Raw genomic sequence first — 21,936 nt, 5'->3', positions numbered from 1 at the left:
CAAAAAATGAAAACAGCATTCAGCATTTGTTTTGTTGTGAGCTGTTATAGAGGTACCTGCACCCCAAGCAGCAAGTGGCACCACCAAGCTCCTTCCCTGGGAACTACACTCAGCAACTCATCATCAAGCCACCATAGCTTCGAATTGTGTCTGTGAGTATCTGAGCTTTATCGCAATTTACTTCATGCATCCCTTGGCAAGATGTGTCCTTTCTTTGCTTTACAACATTTCCATTCCGAAAGGTTGCATAGGAATTCTCTTTTGGATAGTTGGGGAAACCTGTATTCCCTTACTGTCCTTTTGAGGTCTTTAGTGATAAATTTTCTTGCATTCCAGATATTGGTAGCTTGTGTGTTTTCCCTCTTTTTGGAGGTCTCATCATAGCCTATAATCTTTTCAAATGACTGGTTTTATTTTAGTTTAATTGATTTTTCTCTATAGTTTTTCTGTTTTCAATTTCATTTATTTCTTCTCCTCTATTATTTCCTCCCTCTTCTTGTTTTGGGTGTGTGCTGCTTTTCTTTTCCTAGTTTCTTAAAATGGAAGCTTAGCACAGGGAACTCTACTCAGTCCTCTAATGGTCTATATGGGAAAAGAATCTAAAAAAAGAGTGGATATCTGTGTATGTATAACTGATTCACTTTGTTGTACACCTGAAACTAACACAACATTGTATTGATCAATAAATCAACTATACTCCAAAATAATTTAAAAAAATGAAGTCTAGAAATCAGGAAAATAAAGAATGGGAAAATAAAAAAATGTAAGCTTAGATTGTTGATTTGGGGTCTTTATCACTTTTAAGATAAGCAGTTAGTGTTATAAATTTCACTTTCATCAGTATTTTAGTTGAGTCCCACAAATTTTGATGCTGCATTTTAATTTTGTTCAATTCAAAATAGTTCTTTTCCTTTGAGATTTCTTCTTTGACCCATGGACTATCTAAAAATGTATTGTGTAACTTCCAAGTGTTTGGAGATTGTCCTGTATCTCTTAATGATTTGTAGTTAATTCTATTATGATCAGAGAACATACTTTGTATGACTTTGTTTTAAATTTCTTAAGCATTGTTTTCTGGCTACTGGTTCAGTGGAACTAAAAGCTCTCATTTCCTTCTCTGATCCCCCTGCTACCAGCTGCTCCATGTATTCTGCGCAAGGTTTTGGTTGCATTCAGTGGGACAGGCAGCAAGAGGCTCTTGCAGACCCCATCCCGCCTCACCTTCAGCCCTAGCGCCGACCAAGCCGAGCCACCCGGCATCACCAGGCTGTCTCCCCACCGGCTGCCTTTCTGGGAGCGTTGGGAGAAGTCCGGTTCCGGAGCTTGTGCGTGCGTGCGTGCGGCGGAAATCCCGCCTCTCGGCGTCTTCGGTTGGCCTTGACCGCAAGGGGGTGAGCTCAAGGAGGAAGAGGAGCCGGATTGAAGGAAACTTGGAGAGTCGGCAGAAGGGGCGGGGATGTTCCTCTTCCCCATTGGCTGGGCCTGCGGAGACGCCTCGATGCGATTGGCTGGGCAGCGTGGGCCGTAGTCCCGCGTCGGCCCGGCCCGCCGGCCTCTGGAGGCGCCGGGATTGCAGGCGCCGGGATTGCAGGCCCCGGGATTGGGAGCGCCGGCTTAGCCCGTGGCTTTTGGGGCTGTGTCCGCACGCGCTGGAGCCAGGCAGCCGGGCCTCTGCCGTCCGGTCTTCGTTCTAGGGGGGCGGCGAGGGCGGCCGGCCGCTGGGGCGGTGCAGGCCGGGGCCGGGCCAAACCGGGGCACGGCGGGCGTTGGCGCAGCCGCCGGACCGGGGCCTGCACGGACCGCCCGCGGCGCGCGTCTCGGGCTGTCTTTTCATTTCCAAGTGATTATTGTTTTGGATTTTTCTGCAGACGTGAATTTTGGTTAATTTATTTCACGCACCAGTTCTGGCCTGAGGTAAAGCGGAGGATGCGTTCTGGTGTCATTTGTCGTTGAGATGTGGGCTTTTTGCAGTCTGTGTGTTTACCTTTTGGATTTAAGGGAAGGGGTGACATTGTGATTTGGTCTTGTAACCGTCCATTCTCAAGGTCTCGCCGACGTGGTACAGACCCGGGCGAATCCCGTGTGTGACTCTTACCTGGACTGGAAGTAGGCTTTTTCCTTTCTCGCCCCATCTTTCTCTTTCCCTCTCTCCTCCTCTCACTCCCCTCCTCCAGAGCTTCTCCTCTCCCTCCTTCCTGTTCCCTCTTTTTGCCGCATTAAATCTTGCGGTAGGGTCTTTGTAAAATTCTGAAAAGGTTTAGGTCTTCAGCGTTTCTGTTTTACTTGCAGGTTTGACGACTGGGAGGAAATCGGGGGAAAGATGCCTTCTGATTCTTTCTGTTTGGCTGCTCAGGCTCGACTTGACTCCAAATGGTTGAAAACAGATATACAGGTGGGGTTTTGACATTCCTTTTTCCTGGTGTTTTCCTTGCCTACATAGTTAAACTTCTGGTGAACCCTTTCTTTAGGATATGTAAGGGCATGCAGATCAGATCTTGCCATATTAGAGAAGCAGGTTTGTTTTCTATAACTTTAAATGTACCTTTTATTGTGTCAGTTTTTATTGCTCTATTTATAGTGTGTGTGGCTACATTTTAATTACAGTTATTTATAAGTGCAAGAAACGAGATATTATGCAAAAATTTTTTGTTATTATTTTTTAAGAGGTCTGTATCATTCTTAGCCATATCTTGGTGACTGTTTAGTGATACTTTTTGAGATGTTCAGTTAATTATGTGGGGGAGAAGTGACGTACAGTCATTTATTATGTCCTGCAGAAACTCATTTTTATGGGATTGTGTTTCTGGAGAGACAAGGGTTCAGTTGAGCTGTTTGTTTTGTATTCTCATTGGTCTTATTAAGAGGAGTGCTTGGATTTTCATATCAAGAACATGTGGAAACAAAATGTTAGCCTTAGACTCTCTAATAATTTGTTTTAAGGTAATTGCATGCTTGTCCAGAAATTGTCAAATAAATAATGATGATGTTTCTGTAGTCTTTTCTTTATCCCAAGTTAGTTTTGTTTGCAAATGGAAAAACTGTTTGTAACTCCCTGTTGCCCTCAGAAAGAAATGGCTGAAATATTTTGTTGTGTATATGTGTTTTTTCCCTCTTCCCTGAGGTTAACCATTTTAAGTATTTCTCAAGTAATCTTAACCTTGTTTAAATACAGTCTTACCTACCGCATGACGCAAGTCATGTATTCTGTAAGCAGTTGATCTTAGATATTTGTAGTGAAGCGTTATTGCCCTTCTTACATTTTTTTTTTTTAAGTGTGGAGTCCCAGTTGGTTTCAGAGCCAAGTGTTAAGAACTATGTTGTGGGTGATGGGATGGTTAACCCAAGAAGAATTGGGTTAAGAATTGGCAAAGTAGTGACTTTTTATTTTTTTAATTTAAACATTACCTTTTATTTAGCAATTACTTTCTGTTTTCCTTTGACTTTTTTTTTTTTAAGCAGGGGTGGAGGAAGTGAGAGATGAATAATTTCTTATTTACAAAATCTTGAGATTCCGGCAAACTGATTTTAAGAATTGTTTTTATTTTTTTATTTAAAAAAATTTAAAAGAAAATTTATTTATTTTATTTATTTTGGCTGTGCTGGGTCTTAGTTGCCGCACTCGGGATCTTTAGTTGAGACATGTGGACTTCTTAGTTGCGGCATGCATGTGGGATCTAGTTCCCTGACCAGGGATTGAACCCTGGCCCCCTGCATTGGGAGCGCAGAGTCTTACCCACAGGACCACCAGGGAAGTCCCAAGAATTGTTTTTGTATTAGTGTTTATATATTTTACAAAACTTTTTGAAGTAAAGAACTTTACCTAATGAAGTTTTTTTTCCCTTAGTAATTATAATTGAATAATTGCTAAATATGAGTTTTAGCATCTTGATCTAAAACCGGTTTAATGCTGAGTTGAGTGCCTACAATGAGTCAGGCAGATACACATAAATAGAAACACCACTCATGCCTTAGAGTGATTACCATTTTACCTTTGGTTTATTTAGTGTAATATACAGTGCTTGGCCCTTCTTTAGACATTTGAGTACTATTCAGAAGTCTTCCGAACTCCTAGGAATAAGTGAAGAGACCTAGGTCCTAGGAATAAGTGAAGAGACCTAGGTTTTGGATAGAGGAAAAATGTAGTATGGGTGTTGAAGCTGTGAGATAAATGAAAATAGTGTGAAAAAAGTGATTGGTGACCTTGGTTTTATACAATTTCTCCAGCATTACTTATTAAATGTGAGGAATGAATGTTGTTGTTTTACCCTAAGGAATAACTTAGACATGGTTTACTCTTTGGAATCTTTCCTGAAAACATATATTGTGGATGCCAGCCTTATGCTGATGGGTTTTACACTTACCTTGTTGGGGATGTCTCTCCCACCTGGAGTGGGAAGGGTCCCCTTCCTTAAGTAGGCTTCTGTATTGGGAGCAGGATTGACACCTGGGTAATGAATAATATGTGGGGTAGAAGCATGTTTCTTAGCTGTAAGAGTTAGCTAATCTATTTTTCTATGGCTGTTTTTATTTGAAATGCCTGTGAAGTTTTCAGTGACTTTAGAAAGGAAAAATTTTTGGAGACTGAAAAGTTTTAATATGTCTATTATAGAGAATATAGACACTAATCCTAGACTTTCTTGATCAGAGACATTTAGATCCCTCAGGCCTGGGACTTTGTAACCAGCTGCCTCTAATGGAGTACCCATTGTATGGCAGACATATATCTGGTTTTTACATATATAATGCCTTTTACTTCTTCAGTACTCTTTTCTGGTTGTTGTGTGGAGTTCCTTGAATCGCCATCTTCCTTCACAACTCTCTTGAGGAGGCAGCAAATACAGAGCTAAGAAGTGTTAGCTACATAATCACTACCATTACCATGTTTATATTTACAGTAAAAGTCCTTCTGTCTAATGTGATTGGTAGTTTTTTTGGTGAACCAAAAAGTCAGTTAAGCAAAAGAACTATAAAAATAGTACATAATACCTTAAAAACTTTTTATTCTTAAAATACATATGCATATTTATTTCCTAGTCTTGTTTTTTTTTTTTCTTCTTTTTGGCTGTGCCATATGGCATGTGGGATCTTAGTTCCCTGACCAGGGATCGAACCCGTGCCCCCCCGCAGTGGAAGAGCAGAGGCTTAACCACTGGACCACCGGGGAAGTCCCTTGCTAGTCTTGATGTAAGCTTAAGGGTGTGTCTTTGAGCCGGGGTCCACGAATGGCTGGTGTTATCCTGTTCTTTCTTGAATAAGCTGTACTCAGATCAATCTCCTATTTTTGGGTTTCTATTTTTGGGTTCTTTGAAGTGGAACATGAAATTAGGTATGTATGAAGCAATTTTTAAAACTTTTTATTTTGAAATAATAATAGACCCACAGGAAGTTGCAAAGAAAGTAGAGAGGTCACGGTATACTCTTCTTCCAGACTCCCCCAGTGGTACAATCTTAGGTAACTATAGTATAATATTAAAACCAGCAAATTGACATTGGTACAATGTGAGCATAGTTCTATGCCATTTTATCATATGTGATTATTCATGTAACCACCACCACAATTAAGATTCAGAAGTGTTCCATCACCACAGAGATCTCCCTCCTGCTGTCCCTCTATAGTCACACTCAACTTCCTCTACCATCTTTGACCCCTGGCAATCACTAATCTGTTCTCCATCTGTATAATTTTGTCATTTCGAGAATGTCATATGGTATGTGACCTTTTGAAACTGGCTTTGTTCACTCGGTATAATGCCTTTGAGGCCCATCAAAGTTGTTGACTATATCAATAATGCAACTCAGATTGAATTTTTCTTTTCTTCTAGTCATCAATTTAAAATGATTCAGCATGAAAGTTAGCTTTTAAACTTAAAGTTATTAAATGTATATATTGTCACTTTACACTTAGAAATATCAGTAGATTAAAAAATGTAAACATGAACATCTTGGTAAATTCAAATCTCAGGTTTTCCAGTTGACAGATGAAACATAGAAGTAAAAGGATGTTGTACACACAGGTAACTTAATTGATTTTCATAATGACTTCTTGTGATTTCTTTCGTGTCTGTGAATAGGTAGTATTGCTCAATTTTTTATTCATGATTTTGGTTGTTTGTATCTTTTCTGTACTTTGGACCTGTCTTGTCAGGGGTTTATATATTTTGGTAGTTTTTTTTTAAAGAACTGACTTTTAGCTTTGGTTCTTGGAAAAGACTAATAATAGTTATAAAGGAAAGAAAATGAGTTTATCATCAGACTTGACAACAAGGCCTTATGCAGAAGAAAGCTGAGTAACATATTCATGGCACCCGAGAAAAGAAAATGTGAGCTAAGGATTTTATGTTCTAGCAGAACTGACTTTTCAGGTAAAAAGGACACAAGTTTATCAATGAGCAGGAACTCAGAAAATATTGTTTCCAAGAGCCCTTCCTGAGGAGTTGAGTAGAGAAAGATCTTTAGATGACTGAATGACTGTACATGGACATGAAGACTGGTGGTGGGCATTAAACCTATAGTTATGGGTAGAACCCAGAGTGAGTTTTAAAAGGGAGAGAGCATAGCTGTTACAACAGCTGTATGCTTAGACATGTTGGATTATAGTAGAACTGTTCTGCAGTGTCTAATTTAGTAATCCTATGCATTGAAGTTTTCACTTTAGGTCTTGTATTTTCATCTTTAGAGATTCCATTCCATTCCTTTTTATATCTTCCATTTCACTTGTCATGATGTTCATATTTTCCTCTCTGTGAGTACATGGAACATATCTATAATAGAGCTTTTAACATTCTTGTCTGCTAATTCCATCATGTCTGTAATTTCTGCATTTATTTCGATTGACTGAATCTATCATTTCTGTTGATTTATTGCTCTGGTTATGGGACATGTTTGCATGCCTGGTAATTTTTTATTAAATGTTGGACATTATAAATAAATATTATGTTATTCTGTGTTAGATTTTGTTTTATTCTTTTACAGAGCATTAGTTTTGTCTGGCATGCATGTAAGTTACTTGGGATCAATTTGGCCTTTCAAAGATTGATTCTAAGGTTTGTTTGGGCTGATCTAGCACAGCCTTTAATCTTGGGCTAATTTATTTGCCTTATTAAGGCAATGTCCTTCTCAGGACTCTAATGCTTCGTGTGTTGGGAGGTCTTTCTATTCTGGTTGGTGGAAACACAAGATTTCCCAGACTGTGAATCATAGGGGTTCTGCCTACTCCTTTTTAGTGCTGCTTTCCCCAGCCTTGGGAGTGTTCTCAACTCATACCCAGATCAGTTCTCAGCCAGAATCTCAAGGGGTCCCCTCTTCCCATCTCCAGAGATCAGCCTCTCTGCAGCCAACTTCCTCTCCTGTATTCTTGTCATTTTGACCTACTTATAGCTGGTCTGTCTCCTCCATTCAGCAAGACCTCTGGGCTCTATTTGGGTTCCCCTTTCCTGTGTTGCAGCCTGGAAGCTGCTTCTAGGCATTAAGTTTGGGAAGTTGTAGCCCTTACTTCATTTGTTGCCCTTCTCAGGGATCACAGTTCTGGGCTGTCTGTTGTCCAATGTTGGAAAACAGCTGTTTGATATATTCTGTCTGGTTTTCTACCAGACAGGTAATTCCTAAAGAAGTTAATTCTTCACAGGTGGAAGCACAGGCCTTCCCAATCTGCTTTTAATCTCATTTATTGACTTCTTAATTTTAGATATTGTTTGTTTTGGTTTTAGAATTTCCACATTTTTGTTTGAATGCATTTTATTGAGGTATAATTATATTTAGTAAAATGCATCTATTTTAAATGTTTAGTTTGAAGTGTTTTGGCAGTTTGCTTAACTGCCACATTAGGTACTTTTCTATAGTTTCCAGTTCTCTGCTGAAATTGTTCATGTGATCTTTTAATTGCTTGAACACGTTAAACCTTGTGCAGCCTCTTTAGATTCCTCGACTGCATCTCCCTTTCCCTCTGGGTTGATACCCAGCGTGCCTGTGGGCTGCCCTTCCACTCTTCGTCTTAGATGTAACGTCACACAGCAGGGTGTAGGTTAGGGCTTCCCAGCTGCCTACCATGGAGTTGCAGGTGACATCGTCTGGAAGGTGGGGGAGAGCAGGAGCTCACTTTCCACAGGGCGAACATTCACCGCTTGGTAAGGAGAGATACGGGAACTGGGTATTTTAATTCCCACCCCCACCCCCTTTTTTTCCCTCCTTGGACGGGTCTGTGGTTTCTTCTCGGAGACCTTGGCGAAGAGCCCCACATGCCTGGAGAGTATACCTGCCGCACACCATGGAGTGGGGACCGGTGCAGTAAAACGGGAGTCTACAGACTTTTCCTGTAAAGGGCCAGATCGTAAATATTTCTGTGGGCCATGTGTCCTCTGTAACAGCTGCTCACCTCTGCTGTTGTCATGCGAAAGCAGCTACGGCTGGTACATAAAACAAGTACATGTTGGTAGGCTCCAGAAACTTTATGGATACTGAAGTTTGAATGTCATAATTTTCATGTGTCATGAAATATTTTCCTTGGTTATTTTTCGATCATTGAAAAATGTAAAAGCCACTCTTAGCTTGAGGGCCATCTAAAATCAGGTCGTGGGCCACGTTTGGCCCCTGGTGGGCCTTAATTTGCTGACCCCTGTAGTAACTTGCTGCATCATTTGCTTCCTATGCTTCCTTGTCTTACCTCCCCCTCTGCCCTTCCCCTCACTGCCCTGGGCTGGCATCTGCCAGGGAAAGTGTCAGCACTTTAATCTGTTACTTGGGCTTTCCTTTTTAGGGCAAAGTCTGTATCTGTATGTCTCTTTTCTGGATACACTCTTGATTTGCTTATGCTGTCTTCCATTTTCTTCATTTTTCAGTCATGTGGCCTTATCTTACCCATTTTTATTTTTGTTTGAGTTCTAGGTATTGTACATGAAAAATCGTTGTGATCACTTGGGGATACTGGGTAACGCTTTCCTCTTCCAGAGAGGATCTGTCAAACTAGTAGCACTAGTGACCTCAGGTTACTTCAGAGCAGCAGGGAACTGTGATGGTTCAAAACGGGGCTCCTACCGGCCTGCTTGTACCTCACCCGTACTTCTGTGTGTGGGTGTGTGTCCCTTCGGAGTTCTGCTCAAAGCGTGGCATGTTTCCCTCTTCCTCACAGGCCTCTTTCCTGTGAGGACCATGGCTCTAGCCTCTCAGCAGCTCCACTGAGCTGTGCTTGGTCTCAGCCCTGCTCGCAGAATTGGCAGGTGCCTCTAGGGAAGCAGCCTTCGGCTCCCTGGGCTGTCCTCCTCACCTTGCGGCCTGGATGTCTTCAAACAGATGTACTTTATGTTTCTTTCTGACCTTTCCAGTTCTAGAAACCTGTTCTTAAAATTTTTTGGAATTGGTATATTGTCCTGTGTTCAGTAGGTGTTTAGAAAGTATTTTTCTGCAAGGCTAAGAAAAAAAACCAGATATCTTTACTTTAGTCATCTGCAAATATTTGAACAGATCACATTTCAGGCATATTTTAAAAATAGAAGAAATAAACATTTTCTAACTATAAGTTAATCAAAATGCCATTTATTTCATTTGGCATATTCTATTTTGGATTATATTGTGTAATTATACAGTTCTGAAGTAGTTATTTTAATAGATACCTTCAGGGTCCTCTTGCCCAATTCTATTTGGTTTTCAAGTATTGGTAGCACCTGTGATGGCTCCCCCAGGCCTCCTTACTGCATGTGTTGGTGCATGTGGTGTTGGTGAGAAGAGAACAAGCTTGAGAGTTAGGCCTCTTCCCAAAAACTCTGACAGCCTCGGTGTTGTGTGATCTTGGTCAGGTAATTGAACTCCTAAGTTTTAGTTCCTGACCCTCAAAACTGGGCCTATTACTAGCCCCCTTGCTGGCTTCTTTTCAGGATGAAAATGCCTTTACCTGCTGTGTCATTTTAGAGGTGTGAGGTAAGAATGTAAGAGCACATTGGAAAAGGGTCCTAAGACTGAATAATGCTAATCAGAGGCATCTGGATTCTATGTGAAAAAGTTAAAATTTAAGATCTGTGTTGTCACCCATTGGGAACGTTTATGTAAATTACCTACTAATAAAGACAAACTATTTATAGACTGTTGTACAAATACTCTTAAACTGCCAAATTGAAGTGCCTTTCACTGCTTGTGCAGGTTATTCTTCCAGTGCCATGATTATTTCCCAGTTTTCCTGGCCTCTTTCTCCTTGGGATCCTGTGCTTCCCTCCCAGTGCCTTGGAATGCTCTCCCAGGGGCTTCATCTCTGCCTTCTGCAGTCTAGCTCTTTCAAGCCCTGCTCCATGGAAGCTTGCTCTGTTGCCTTAGCAGTGTTCCTCCTTCCTCGAATCCTTTCAGATGCCCGAACCATTGTAGTTGGGTGGTTACTCGAGTTCACGTCCGCAGTTCCTAAGAGGCTTCTACAGCGAGTATCCCTCCAGACACCCAGTGTCTACCTTCCACACAGCTGCCCTACTCTCATCCTTCCCAGCATGACCCGAGTGATGAAAGAATGGGAGGTAGTGATAGTTCTTGTTTCCATGTAAACTGGGCTTCTTCCTTGGCTTATTCTTTAATAAATGTTTCGTCCCCAGCCACCCAGGGGTAATCCTAGTGGGCAGTCGGGGCTGGTCCACCCTCCCTCCTTCCGCGTTAGCATCTTCTGCAGGTCTATTGCCCATGCTGTTGACTCCCAGATTTGAACCTCTAGCCCTGAACACTCTGCTAAGATCTGGATTTGTATTTGCAGTATGTGTGTAATGTGTCTGTGTGTGTGTATGTGTGTACATGTATGCACGTGCATGGGGAGAGTATCTCCATGTTTATGTTCAGTAGTTGGTGCAAATCTCAGTGGTTAAAACTGAGCTAATTCCCTCTCATCCTGAGTCTGTTCCCTACCTGGTTTTTCACGTTTCACATCTGCTCTGTCCCATTTGATCTGAAATGTCTTACATACTCTTCTCTTCCATGTCTTGGCTTACGCTCTCATCCTGTTTGGGGGAGCTCTTAGCAGAGGCCACCTAAGTTATTTCCTTTGTTTCTGGTTTCTTCCTCTGTCCTCTCCACTGCCCTGACACTGAGTTATGGCTGGAGGTGTGATCATTTATTCCCTGGCCCCTAGAGGTGGCGTGTAACTGCTGGAGCACAGCACGTGTGGGGCTGTATTTATTCTGGCCACTGTTTGCCTACGTGGCTTTGTGGGCCAGGACTGAGCCCAGCGGCAGCTCTTAGCTGCCCACCTCTTACGCAGACCAGCAGATGAGCCAGGCCTTTCCATTCCCGTGTTAAAACCTCAGGGGCCCTGAACGTTTGTGGCTCACTTTTTAGAAAGGATTTACTTCTCCCTCTGCCAGTTAATACTTTTGCCAGCAGTCATGTTTTGGTCTCAAGTATGTTTATGGCAGTTATCTTGTTAGTGATGTGGACAGATAAAATATGAGTGCTGAGAGCAAGTTGTTGCTTCTGTGAAAACTAAGTTAGATGCGAAATTGGTTTTCTGTTGCTATGTAACAAGTCACTGACCAGAAATTCAGCAGCTTAAAACAACTCCATTTACTCTCTCCCCCTTTCTGTGTGGGTCAGGTGTCTGGCCATGGCTTAGCTGGGTCTTCTGCTTCGGGATTCACAGGCTGCAGTCAGGGTGCTAACCAGTCTGCTTTCTCATCTGGAGTCTCACTGGGGTCCTTGTCGGCAGAATTCAGTTTGTTGGGTGTTGGGTGGGGCTGAGCTGTGGGCTCCTAGGATATGCCCCCTCCATTGGCAGCTCATGGCAGTGGCTGGGAGAGTGTCTCTTCTGGATGGCCCCATCCTCTTAAGGGCTTTTACCTGACAGGGCCCTAGGGTAATCATCCTTTTGGTTGACTAGACATCAACCAATGTGAGACCTTAATTATATATGAGAAATTCCTTCACTTTTGCCACAGAAGGAAACAAAACCTAGTCACAGGTGGAAAGTCCCGTCCTATATTCACAGGTCCTGCCCATACTCAGAGAGAGGATTACACAGGGTGTGTGTGCCCCGGGGGGGCAAGGATCTTGAGGGCATCTTAGATTTGCCTACTACACATCGTTTGGATAAAAGTGAGATGCTAAAAAAAATTACTTGTACGGGTTAGGTAAGAGAGAACTGTCAAGGATTGCGGGAAAAGCCTTGCAAGTCTAAAGGAATTGTGTACTAAGATCGCTCACAGAGTGCCCTTCAGTTCTTGCTCCCTTTAAAGAAACTGAGTCTGGAAATAGTGGATGCTTCATGAGAGTGGCGAATGTTGGATTGATGACAAGGGACAAGCTGGTGGACTTGTGAACAAAGAAAAGGCCCTGACCTTCCATTAAAAGATGGGCAAACAGATGTGTCTGTTTTAGTGTAAAGTGTCTTGTCTGTCTGAGAAGAGGGTTTCTGTTGTACCTGCCGTTTTCAGAATGGATGCCTTCTTTGGGTGTTTACCATGCCCACGCCCTTCAGTGACTGCTTTCTCTGGGAAACCTTTTCTGACTTCCAAATACTGACAACCAAGAGCATTTTTGTGGGCATTTTTGTTTTGTCTTTGAATATCACTATGGACTCGTGTTTTTGTTTTTGTTTTGTTTTTGCGGGCCTCTCACTGTTGTGGCCTCTCCCGTTGCGGAGCACAGGCTCTGGACGCGCAGGCTCAGCGGCCATGGCTCACGGGCCCAGCAGCTCCGCGGCATGTGGGATCTTCCCGGACTGGGGCACAAACCCATGTCCCCTGCATCGTCAGGAGGACTCTCAACCACTGCGCCACCAGGGAAGCCCCGTTATGTATTTTGATGTTCAAAATTATTCTAAATTTGGCCAGTGAGGGAGTCCTCATCAGGCTTTGAGCAGCTTTTTTGGTGCAAACTTAAGATATTCCAGGCTCACCTTTCTTTCCTGGTCCTTGACTCAGCCTTTTTTTCCCTAGAGCCCAGGTTTCATTTAGTAGGAAGTGGTTCTTGGAAACCAGTATCTGGGTGCTGGGTGTACTCACTGCTCTCAGAGTGCCATTGATTTTAGGTCTTTTCCAAAGACAGTGCAAGCAGATATATTCAAATATAAATTCATGCTGAGATTTCCAATTCAAATTGTTCTTAAAAACTTCCTTGATTTTATCTTTTATACTTAAATCTAGTAACATTAACATACTTTGTCATAAACATACATTTTATTATATTAACATTGCTTTATCCTATAATATATACATGAAATAGTTGAAAAATTTTAATGTCAATATTATAGTTGTGAATAAGACCAATTAGTAAAGTTTAAGGTTTTTTTTTTCCCCTTGAAGTATATCCAGCTAAAGATGTATAGTTGAAAAGGGTCTTGACATACAGTTGACCCTGAACAATGCAGGTTTGAACTACGTGGGTCCACTTGTACTTGGATATTTTTCAGTAGTAAATACTGAAGTACTACACGGTCTATGGTTGGTTGAGTCTGTGGTTGTGGAGGAACCGTGCATATGGAGGGCTGACTATAAAAGTTATATTTGGATTAACCCCTGAGTTGTTCAAGGGTCAAGTGTACTTTTCTTCTTGATAAACAGGTTAATTTGCTTGTTACCAGTTATAGGCTTTGCTTTTTATGATTTAATTGTACTTTTTGAAAATGAAAATCATTTATATGTTTTAGAAGTAAATGTAAGGTATACTCAAAATCTTGCCTTCATTCACCTCTGCTGCTTTTTACCCACGTTCCCCTTCCCATCTCCCGATAAGTGATCATGTAATTTGTGTCTGGTTTATCTTTCCAGAGCACCTGCCCACATGTGTCTTTTTTTCTTGTATCTTAGGCAAAACGTAGCACAGTATATAAGCTATTATGCACAGTACCTTTTTCACTTAACTGTATTTCTTGGGAAAATTTTCATTAAATGTTGAACGAATGAGATTTTTTTTTCATATTATTCTTTAAGAATTGCATTGTGAGTGTGATTACTCTGTAAGTTTATTTTATTTATCATTGCCAGCTTGCATTCACACGAGATGGGCTCTGTGGTCTGTGGAATGAAATGGTTAAAGATGGAGAAATTGTATATACTGGGGCAGAGTTAACACAGAATGGAGAACTTCCTTCTAGAAAAGGTAAGGGCCTTTAGTATTTTTCATTTTGTGAAGACCTTTATAAATTGCATTTTATAGAAATTTTGGAATGTGCTATAGGAACAGAAGTGTGCTTGAGTGTAACTGAAGTTTTGTTTTCACTTTGGAGATGTCTAAATGATAGTTAATATTAGGAGCTTCCTGGATTTCATTGTTCTGTGTGAATTGAAGGCCTTTTCACGGCAAAACCACCTCGCTGTGGTGTCCTTCCTCTGATGTCTCATTTGTAGCTTATAGGAACTCCACTTAATGTTTCTTCGTTAAGTTTTGAAATATATATTGCTTTGGCTAACTATAAATTGTGGTTATTATAAGGTCGAGTGGAAATAATCAGTATTCCTGAAATTTTTCCTGTATGACTCTCGAGTGGGAGTGTATAAAACACTTTTTGGAAGCCTTCGGCCTGTGGCCTGGACTTGGCTCCCCTTCTATTGTATCTTCTTGTCTATGCAGGGAAATATCAGTGAACACTCTTGTTAGGCCTGTAGTTATGAAAACGCAATGAAATTCTGTCACTCAGTTGTTCTTGACTTTGGCTGTGAATCAGAATCACTGTTTAGGCTTTAAAAAGAAATGAATGCGTGGACCCACCCCAAGCCTGAAAAGCCTACAGGTCTACACAGTGAGCAGCCGCACGCCTATCCCCCAGGCCCTACTAGTCCCTCCTCTGTCCATTGGTGCGCCTTACCTGGTGCCCTTGGGCACTTCATGTATGGTATTAACAGGGTCCATTTCAGTGTAACTTTTTGTCTTTAAGGTAAAACTTATGCATAATAAAATACATGTTCTAAGTTTACTCTTCCATAAGTTTTGACAGATGTAGTTGGTGTAACTTAGACCCCTCAACGTTACTCTCACTTCGAAGGTTCTCTCGTGCCCCTTCCCGGCTCACCCCTGCCCTCTCTGCTCAGAGGCAACTACTGGTCTGATCTTTCTCTACCGTGGATTAGTTTTGCCTTTTCTAGACTTACATGTAAATAGAATCATGTAGTCCTCTGTGCTGTTTTGTGCATCTTTCACTCCGTAATGTTTTAGTAGTTCATTCTGTATACATATTTTTTTTGAATATTTAAATTTTATTTATTTTTTTATACAGCAGGTTCTTATTAGTTATCTATTTTATACACATCAGTGTATACATATCAATCTCAATCTCCCAATTCATCACACCACCACCACGCCCCCGCCGCTTTCCCCCCTTGGTGTCCATACGTTTGTTCTCTACATCTGGGTCTCTATTTCTGCCCTGCAAACTGGTTCACCTGTACCATTTTTCTAGATTCCACACATATGTGTTAATATACGAAATTTGTTTTTCTTTCTGATTTACTTCACTCTGTATGACAGTCTCTAGATCCATCCACGTCTCTACAAATGACCCAATTTCGTTCCTTTTTATGGCTGAGTAATATTCCATTGCATATATGTACCACATCTTCTTTATCCATTCGTCTGTCGATGGGCATTTTGGTTGCTTCCGTGATCAGGCTATTGTAAATAGTGCTGCAATGAACATTGGGGTGCATGTATCTTTTTGAATTATGGTTTTCCATTCTGTGTATTTTTAAAGTTTTTGTGCCTCTTCGTCTCAGCTCTCCAGTATTTGTTAATGCATTGAAACTCATTCCCCAAAATGTTTTTTGTGAAACATTAGTTCTAAAAGATACTCTAAGAAAAGCTAATTACATGGATAAATTCAAAGTGTATTTCTTATTCATTACATTTGATGAATATTTTTTGTTCTTTTAAAAATCATGTGGTTAGAAAGCAAAGTGTAATTGTTCTTTATGTAGGTCCCAACTGAATAGTTTTTTTGACATTCAGTAAAAGTTTATTTTTAATGTGGCATGATATTGCTTTTTATTATTAGAAAATACTTTTTTTCTCAGGCTTATACATGACAAATTTCATTTTTAAGACTGTGTACATTATATGTGGTTGTATTGTAGCTGATTGTGAGGAAAATACAGATTAGAGTAGAAGTTCCTCAAACACACAAGTTTTCTTTGTTCTGTTTTCTTCAGGGATCGGTCACTTTCTTCTGCACCCACCCATTCTAGGATGAGTTCTTACTGTTATCAAGCTGGATTTCTGCATGGTTAATTTCTGGGAAATCGTGGCTTCTAATTTGAGCTTCCATTGAGATAAACTTTGCTTTCTTTTGCAGTCACATTTAGAACTTTCTGGTCCTACTGATGAGGAAAGAATGCTTCCTCCTACGTAGTAAGCTTTTGTGTTTCCTTTTGGGGGCCTACCCTGCAAAAGGCAGGCTAGATTATAGTCATATATGTTTTTTTGTTTTTTTCGTTTTCTTTGTTTTTTTGTTTTTTTTTGTTTTTTGCGGTATGCGGGCTTCTTACTGCTGTGGCCTCTCCTGTTCCGGAGCACAGGCTCCGGACGCGCAGGCTCAGCGGCCACGGCTCACGGGCGCAGCCGCTCCGCGGCATGTGGGATCTTCCCGGACCGGGGCACGAACCCGCGTCCCCTGCATCGGCAGGCGGACTCTCAACCACTGCGCCACCAGGGAAGCCCATATACGTTTTTTTAAGTGAACATTTCTTTCAACCCTCTTTAGGGTTGTTTGTATTTATTATTTTGAGGAAGGTAGAGGAGGGAATAGGATATAAAGAAAGGAAAGTTAGGAGGCTACTAAAAGATATGCTAAGCTTATTTTTTTATTTTTGTCTAGGGCTGGCCTTTATTGGAAGAACTTAAGTATCATGAGCTGTTTCATTTATTATAAACCTTCTCAGTCTATGCAGATAGTAGAAATACACTAGCCATTATTTTGCTTAGCCAGGCCTCTTGAAAAAGTTTCACTGCTGTTTCTATTACATTACAAATGTAATTTATTGACATCAGGACTAATTTTTGTAGTTTTATGGAGCTTGTTTTTGGCTTTTTCTGACTTCATATTGTCCTTAAGTGCATTAATTGTTTGGGGTTTTTTTTTTTTTTCCTTTGTCTAGTCAGTACTCTTTAGTTATGTATTCCATGAGATGAGTTTTTGATTTTTTTTTTTAAGAATACAACTTTCTTGCTAGTTTTATAGTTTTTCTGTGGAGGATGTAAAACATTGAATGTGGCCTTTCTCCCCAAATAATTCATGATTATTTGGGCAGAAAAGGCATCTGTATAAGCAAGGTGTGTAACAGGATGATGAAGACCCCATGATGTTACCCACAGCCAGGGCTGGAGGAGTTCCGAGGTGGAGTGTTCCCTGTGGTCTGTCAGGGGGCCCTGGTCTGGGCTCAAGGGCGGTGGCGTGTGGGGTCCCTGGGGAGAAGTGAGCACAGGCCTCCAGGTGGAGGACTGCAAAGAGCAGTGTGCCGGGTAACGGGGAGCAGTGGAGGTGGGGTGGGCCAGCCTGGAGGGAAGTGGACTCCTTGGAGCGCCAGCTGTGTCTGAATCCAGGAGGGGCGCCTGCTGCTGCTCTGGACACACTCTCGGGGGGCACGCTTACACACTACAGGTCAAAAGCCTAAGGGTTCTCAAACTCTGTAGTTCATCAGGATCTCCTGGAGGCTTGGTCAGACACCCATGCCTGGCCCACCCTTAGAGCTTTCCGTTACTTGGAGTTGGGATAGGGCCTGGGAATCTGCCTTTCCAATGTGTTTCCAAGTCCTGCTGATGATGCTTGCTTGTCAAAGAGTATGTTGTGTCTGTTTGTAGCTACAGTCTATTACATTGGGAGTTTCAGAGGCAGAAAGAGGAAAAGAGCTTCCTCATGTGCTCCTTAGAAAACAGAACATTAAAGAAAAGCAGGGCTTCCCTGGTGGTGCAGTGGTTGAGAGTCCGCCTGCCGATGCAGGGGACGCGGGTTCGTGCCCCGGTCCGGGAAGACCCCATGTGCTGCGGAGCGGTTGAGCCCGTGAGCCATGGCCACTGAGCCTGCGCATCCGGAGCCTGTGCTCCGCAGCGGGAGAGGCCACAACAGTGAGAGGCCCGCGTACTGAAAAAAAAAAAAAAAAAAAAAAGCAAATGACCACAGTTAGATTTCCTTCATAGTTAATTCTTAGCACTTTGAATCTTTAGTCCTTTATGGAAAACTTAACCCACTCCTGGGAGTCTGCCTGATGTCTATTGGAAGCAGTGATATCAGCTTCTGCTGGAGTCTGTTCCCTACAGGGTTGGTGCTGTTGCTTTTGTTTGTTGAAGACCCAATTTCTGGCCTTTAGCTTTAGCTTTAGAAGGGAGCAGATGATAAAACTTGAGGCTCCAGTTTATTGATTAGACTTAGCAACGTTATCAAAATGGACAGGAGTAAAATCTTTTGCAGGGTGGGCTTCTTGGCTGTGGTGTGAGGATTTGGTCCTTGTCCATCCTGGGGTTAGAACACAGCAAAGGCAGCGAGGTATGGAAGCATGTCTAGAGCCTCCCACTATCCTGGGAATTGCAGTGTGTTTGTTTAAATAACATCCTGCCTGTATGAAGTTAATCAAGGGAATGTTAATTTTCTCTTTTTGATATGCTGGCTCTCCCATATTGTGGCCCTGAAGCACAGGGAAGCTCTAATGATAGCTGTGAGCTCATGAAGAAATACGGAGCATCCCTTCTCTGCTTATTTTTATGTCCAGCCTTCTTGCTGCATGTGGGTGTTAACATCATGAACTCCATGATGTGGGAGCCACTGTTTGTTATTCTGGTCATCTAGGAAGTGCCAGATACATCTGGTGTAAAAATACCTTGACAATTTTATAGTTCAGAGTTTAGAGTCTGATCCTGGGAAGGTGGCATCAAACAGCTTTCAGAGGAAGCTGACCTGGGCTCGAGAGAGGATGGCTGTGCCCTAGTCCCAGAGAGAAAGCCCAGCCTGGTAGTAAAGGGCTCACACTTTTATTTATTGCTCAACTTTGTCAATTCGGACACATTTTTGCAGGTTTTGTTTAACTTAGGCAGATAAAGCCCTTTTCCTCAAATCTTCTGCAATTTACTTATCTGCTCACTTATCTCTTACCGTCTTTCACGTTTTGACATAATTGGACATTTTCCTTTAAGACCAAAAATTACTGTCTTTCTTCATTTTTTTTGGCTGCACTGTGCTGTGCGGCATGTGAGATCTTAGTTCCCCCACCAGGGATTGAACCCGCGCCCACTGCAGTGGAAGCGCAGAGCCCTAACCACTGGACTGCCGGAGAAGTCCCTATCTTTCTTCCATCTTTATTCCTTGATAGTAACGTTTATCATCTTGCTTATATATTTACATTTCTCTGCCACCATCCTTTCTGGTTTACCAATCTCAACCATCCATGTTAATTATGACTTTTATCTAAATTAAGTAGCCTCTAATTCGGATAGTCGTTCCACACCACTTCTGTAATTCTCCAGCACCAGCTGGATAGCTAATAATTCAATCCAATTCTGACACTTAACTATTGGAGTTAGCTCAGGCCCCACAAATTAAGGGCTCGGTCCCGCAAGACTACCTCCACTTCAGATGCCAGCCTTAAATGGGATTCCCAGACTACTCCCACTTCTGCCTGGCTGACTACAAATTCGGAGGTTACCATGACCCTCTCAGTTTCAGTAATTCACTAGAACAACTCACAGAATGCAGGAAAACACTTCGTTGGTTTATTTTAAAGAATACAGCTCGGGAACAGGCAAATGGAAGAGATGCAGAACGCAAGGTTTGGGGGAAGGAGCTCAGAGCTTCCATAGCCTTCTCTGGGCCCTCCACCCTCCCAGCACACCTGTGTGTTCACCAACCTGGCATCTCCCCAAATTCTGTTGTTCAAGAGATTTTATAATTTAATCTCAGCCCCCCTCTCTCTGGAGGTCAGGGGATGGGCCTGATAGTTCTCACCCTCTAATCGCTGTTTGGTCCTTCTGGTATCCAGCCCACATCATGAAGCTGTCTAGAGGCCCCACGCTGAGTCAGCTCATTAGCATAAGCTCAGGTACAGTGGAAAGGGGCTCGTTATGAGTATCAAAAGACACTCCTATCCTCAGTAAATTCCAAGGGTTTTAGGAGCTCTGCGCCAGGAACCTAGAGCAAAGACCAAACATATATTTTTATTATACCACAGATAAAAAAATGGGAAGTAGATGTTAGAGCATTTTAGCAGAGCTCTGGAGTCCACATTATAAGGGTCCCATTTTACATGTTCAATAAGCAAGAAGAATGTGCTCATTAAGAGGTGCAAAGGTGGTTTTGAATACTGCCATGCAGTAACAATAAGAGGCAAAGGCATGTGTGCATTTATTCGTTAACCTGTGCTTGGTGACTGATGATCTAGTTATTTTCTCTTAGCATTTGTACAGGGGTTCACAGATTAGCTATCGATTAAATCAATTTAGTATTGGGGCCAGTGTAAGTTAATGAAAGATTTGAACGTTGCTTTTAAGGTAATACACTACAGAACAATGTGATTTTTATTGATATAAAAAAGTTTGTCAGAATTTTATAATTCAATTAGAGTGAGTCTGTAATCTTATATTTTCACAGTCTTACACCTGGAAGTTATGTCAACTTTCTGATGAGTGAAACTCATGTAGACAGTTTAGAAAATTCAGATTAACTAGGTTCTCCTTGAGAAAACAAACCCAAGGCTTAGAAATCATGTATGCTGTGTTATATGCCACACTGCTAGCACATCGGGGAATGGACTTAGAGCCTTTTTTTGTTTTTTTTTTTTTGTGGTACGCGGGCCTCTCACTGTTGTGGCCTCTCCTGTTGTGGGATCTTCCCCGACCAGGGCACGAACCCATGTCCCCTGTATCGGCAGGCGGACTCTCAACCACTGTGCCACCAGGGAAGCCCCATAGAGCCATTTTTAACCAGAGTTATCAAGTCAGTCTGATTTATCCAAGGGTTCACCTGGAGTATGTGAATTTAAATTCTAAATGTAAAGGTGCCTCTAAGTTAGCAGTTTCTGAGAGATGTGTTTTCCTTCCATAGTTATCGAGCTGTAATTAACATAAGTTTAAGATGTGTAGTATGATGATTTGATATACATAGCAAATGAAATGATTACCACAATAAGGTTAGTTAACACGTCCATCCCTTCACATAATTACCGTTTTTTGATGTGTGGTGAGAACATTTATAGTTACTCTCTTAGCAGCTTTCAAGTATACAGGACTCTGCGGTTAACTGTAGTCACCATGTTGTACATTACATCCCCATAACTTATTTTTCTTATAACTGGAAGTTTGTACTCTTTGACTGATGTCTCCGACCCGGGCAGCTCCTGGCAACCACCAGTCTACTCTCTATGTTGAAGCCTTTTCAGATTTTACATGTAAGTGGATCATATAGTCTGTCTGACTTAATTTCACTTAGTGTAATGTCCTAGTCAACCATGGTGTTCTAAATAGCAGGATTTTCTTCTTCTTTTAATGGCTGAATAGTATTCCATTGTGTGAGAGTGCCTGTATGTGTGTGTTTGTGTGTGTGTACATACACATTTTCTTAATCCATTCATCCGTTGATGGACAGTTAGGTTGTTTCCATGTCTTGGCTTTTGTGAATAATGCTGCAGTGAATATGGGGATGCACATATCTTTTTGAGATAGTGATTTCATTTTCTTTGGATATTTACCCAGGAGTGGGAATCCTGGATCATATAGTAGTTCTATTTCTAATTTTTTTGAGGAGTGTCCATACTGTTTTGCATAATCGCTGTACCAATTTACACTCCCACCGACAGTGCACAAGGGTTCCATTTCTGAGATTTTTTTAATTAATTTTTTTATTGATGCATAGTTGATTTACAATGTTGTCTTAGTTTCTACTGTACAGCAAAGTGAGTCAGTTATATATATATCCACTCTTTTTTAGATCCTGTTCCTATATAGGTCATTACAGAGTACTGAATAGAGTTCCCTGTGCTTTACAGTATGTTCTTATTATCTATTTTA

General features: G+C 41.6%; 1 protein-coding gene across 5 annotated transcripts in view; it reads left to right on the top strand.

The window, feature by feature from the left end:
• Positions 1-1,601: 1,601 nt before the first annotated feature.
• The window catches only part of HERC2 (HECT and RLD domain containing E3 ubiquitin protein ligase 2), a 230,127-nt gene continuing 209,792 nt past the window's right edge, over positions 1,602-21,936 (top strand). For all 5 annotated transcript variants that reach the window (XM_060302596.2, XM_030840360.2, XM_060302595.2 and 2 more), the window contains exons 1-3: positions 1,602-1,914; positions 2,290-2,392; positions 13,941-14,055. In XM_060302596.2, coding sequence (XP_060158579.1) covers positions 2,321-2,392; positions 13,941-14,055 — 187 coding nt within the window. In that variant the 5' untranslated portion in view covers positions 1,602-1,914; positions 2,290-2,320. The remainder of the gene's footprint in view (positions 1,915-2,289; positions 2,393-13,940; positions 14,056-21,936) is intronic.

Source organism: Globicephala melas, chromosome 7, assembly GCF_963455315.2.
Source record: "Globicephala melas chromosome 7, mGloMel1.2, whole genome shotgun sequence".
Lineage (NCBI taxonomy): Eukaryota > Metazoa > Chordata > Mammalia > Artiodactyla > Delphinidae > Globicephala > Globicephala melas.
This window is presented reverse-complemented; position numbering and strand designations above follow the sequence as displayed.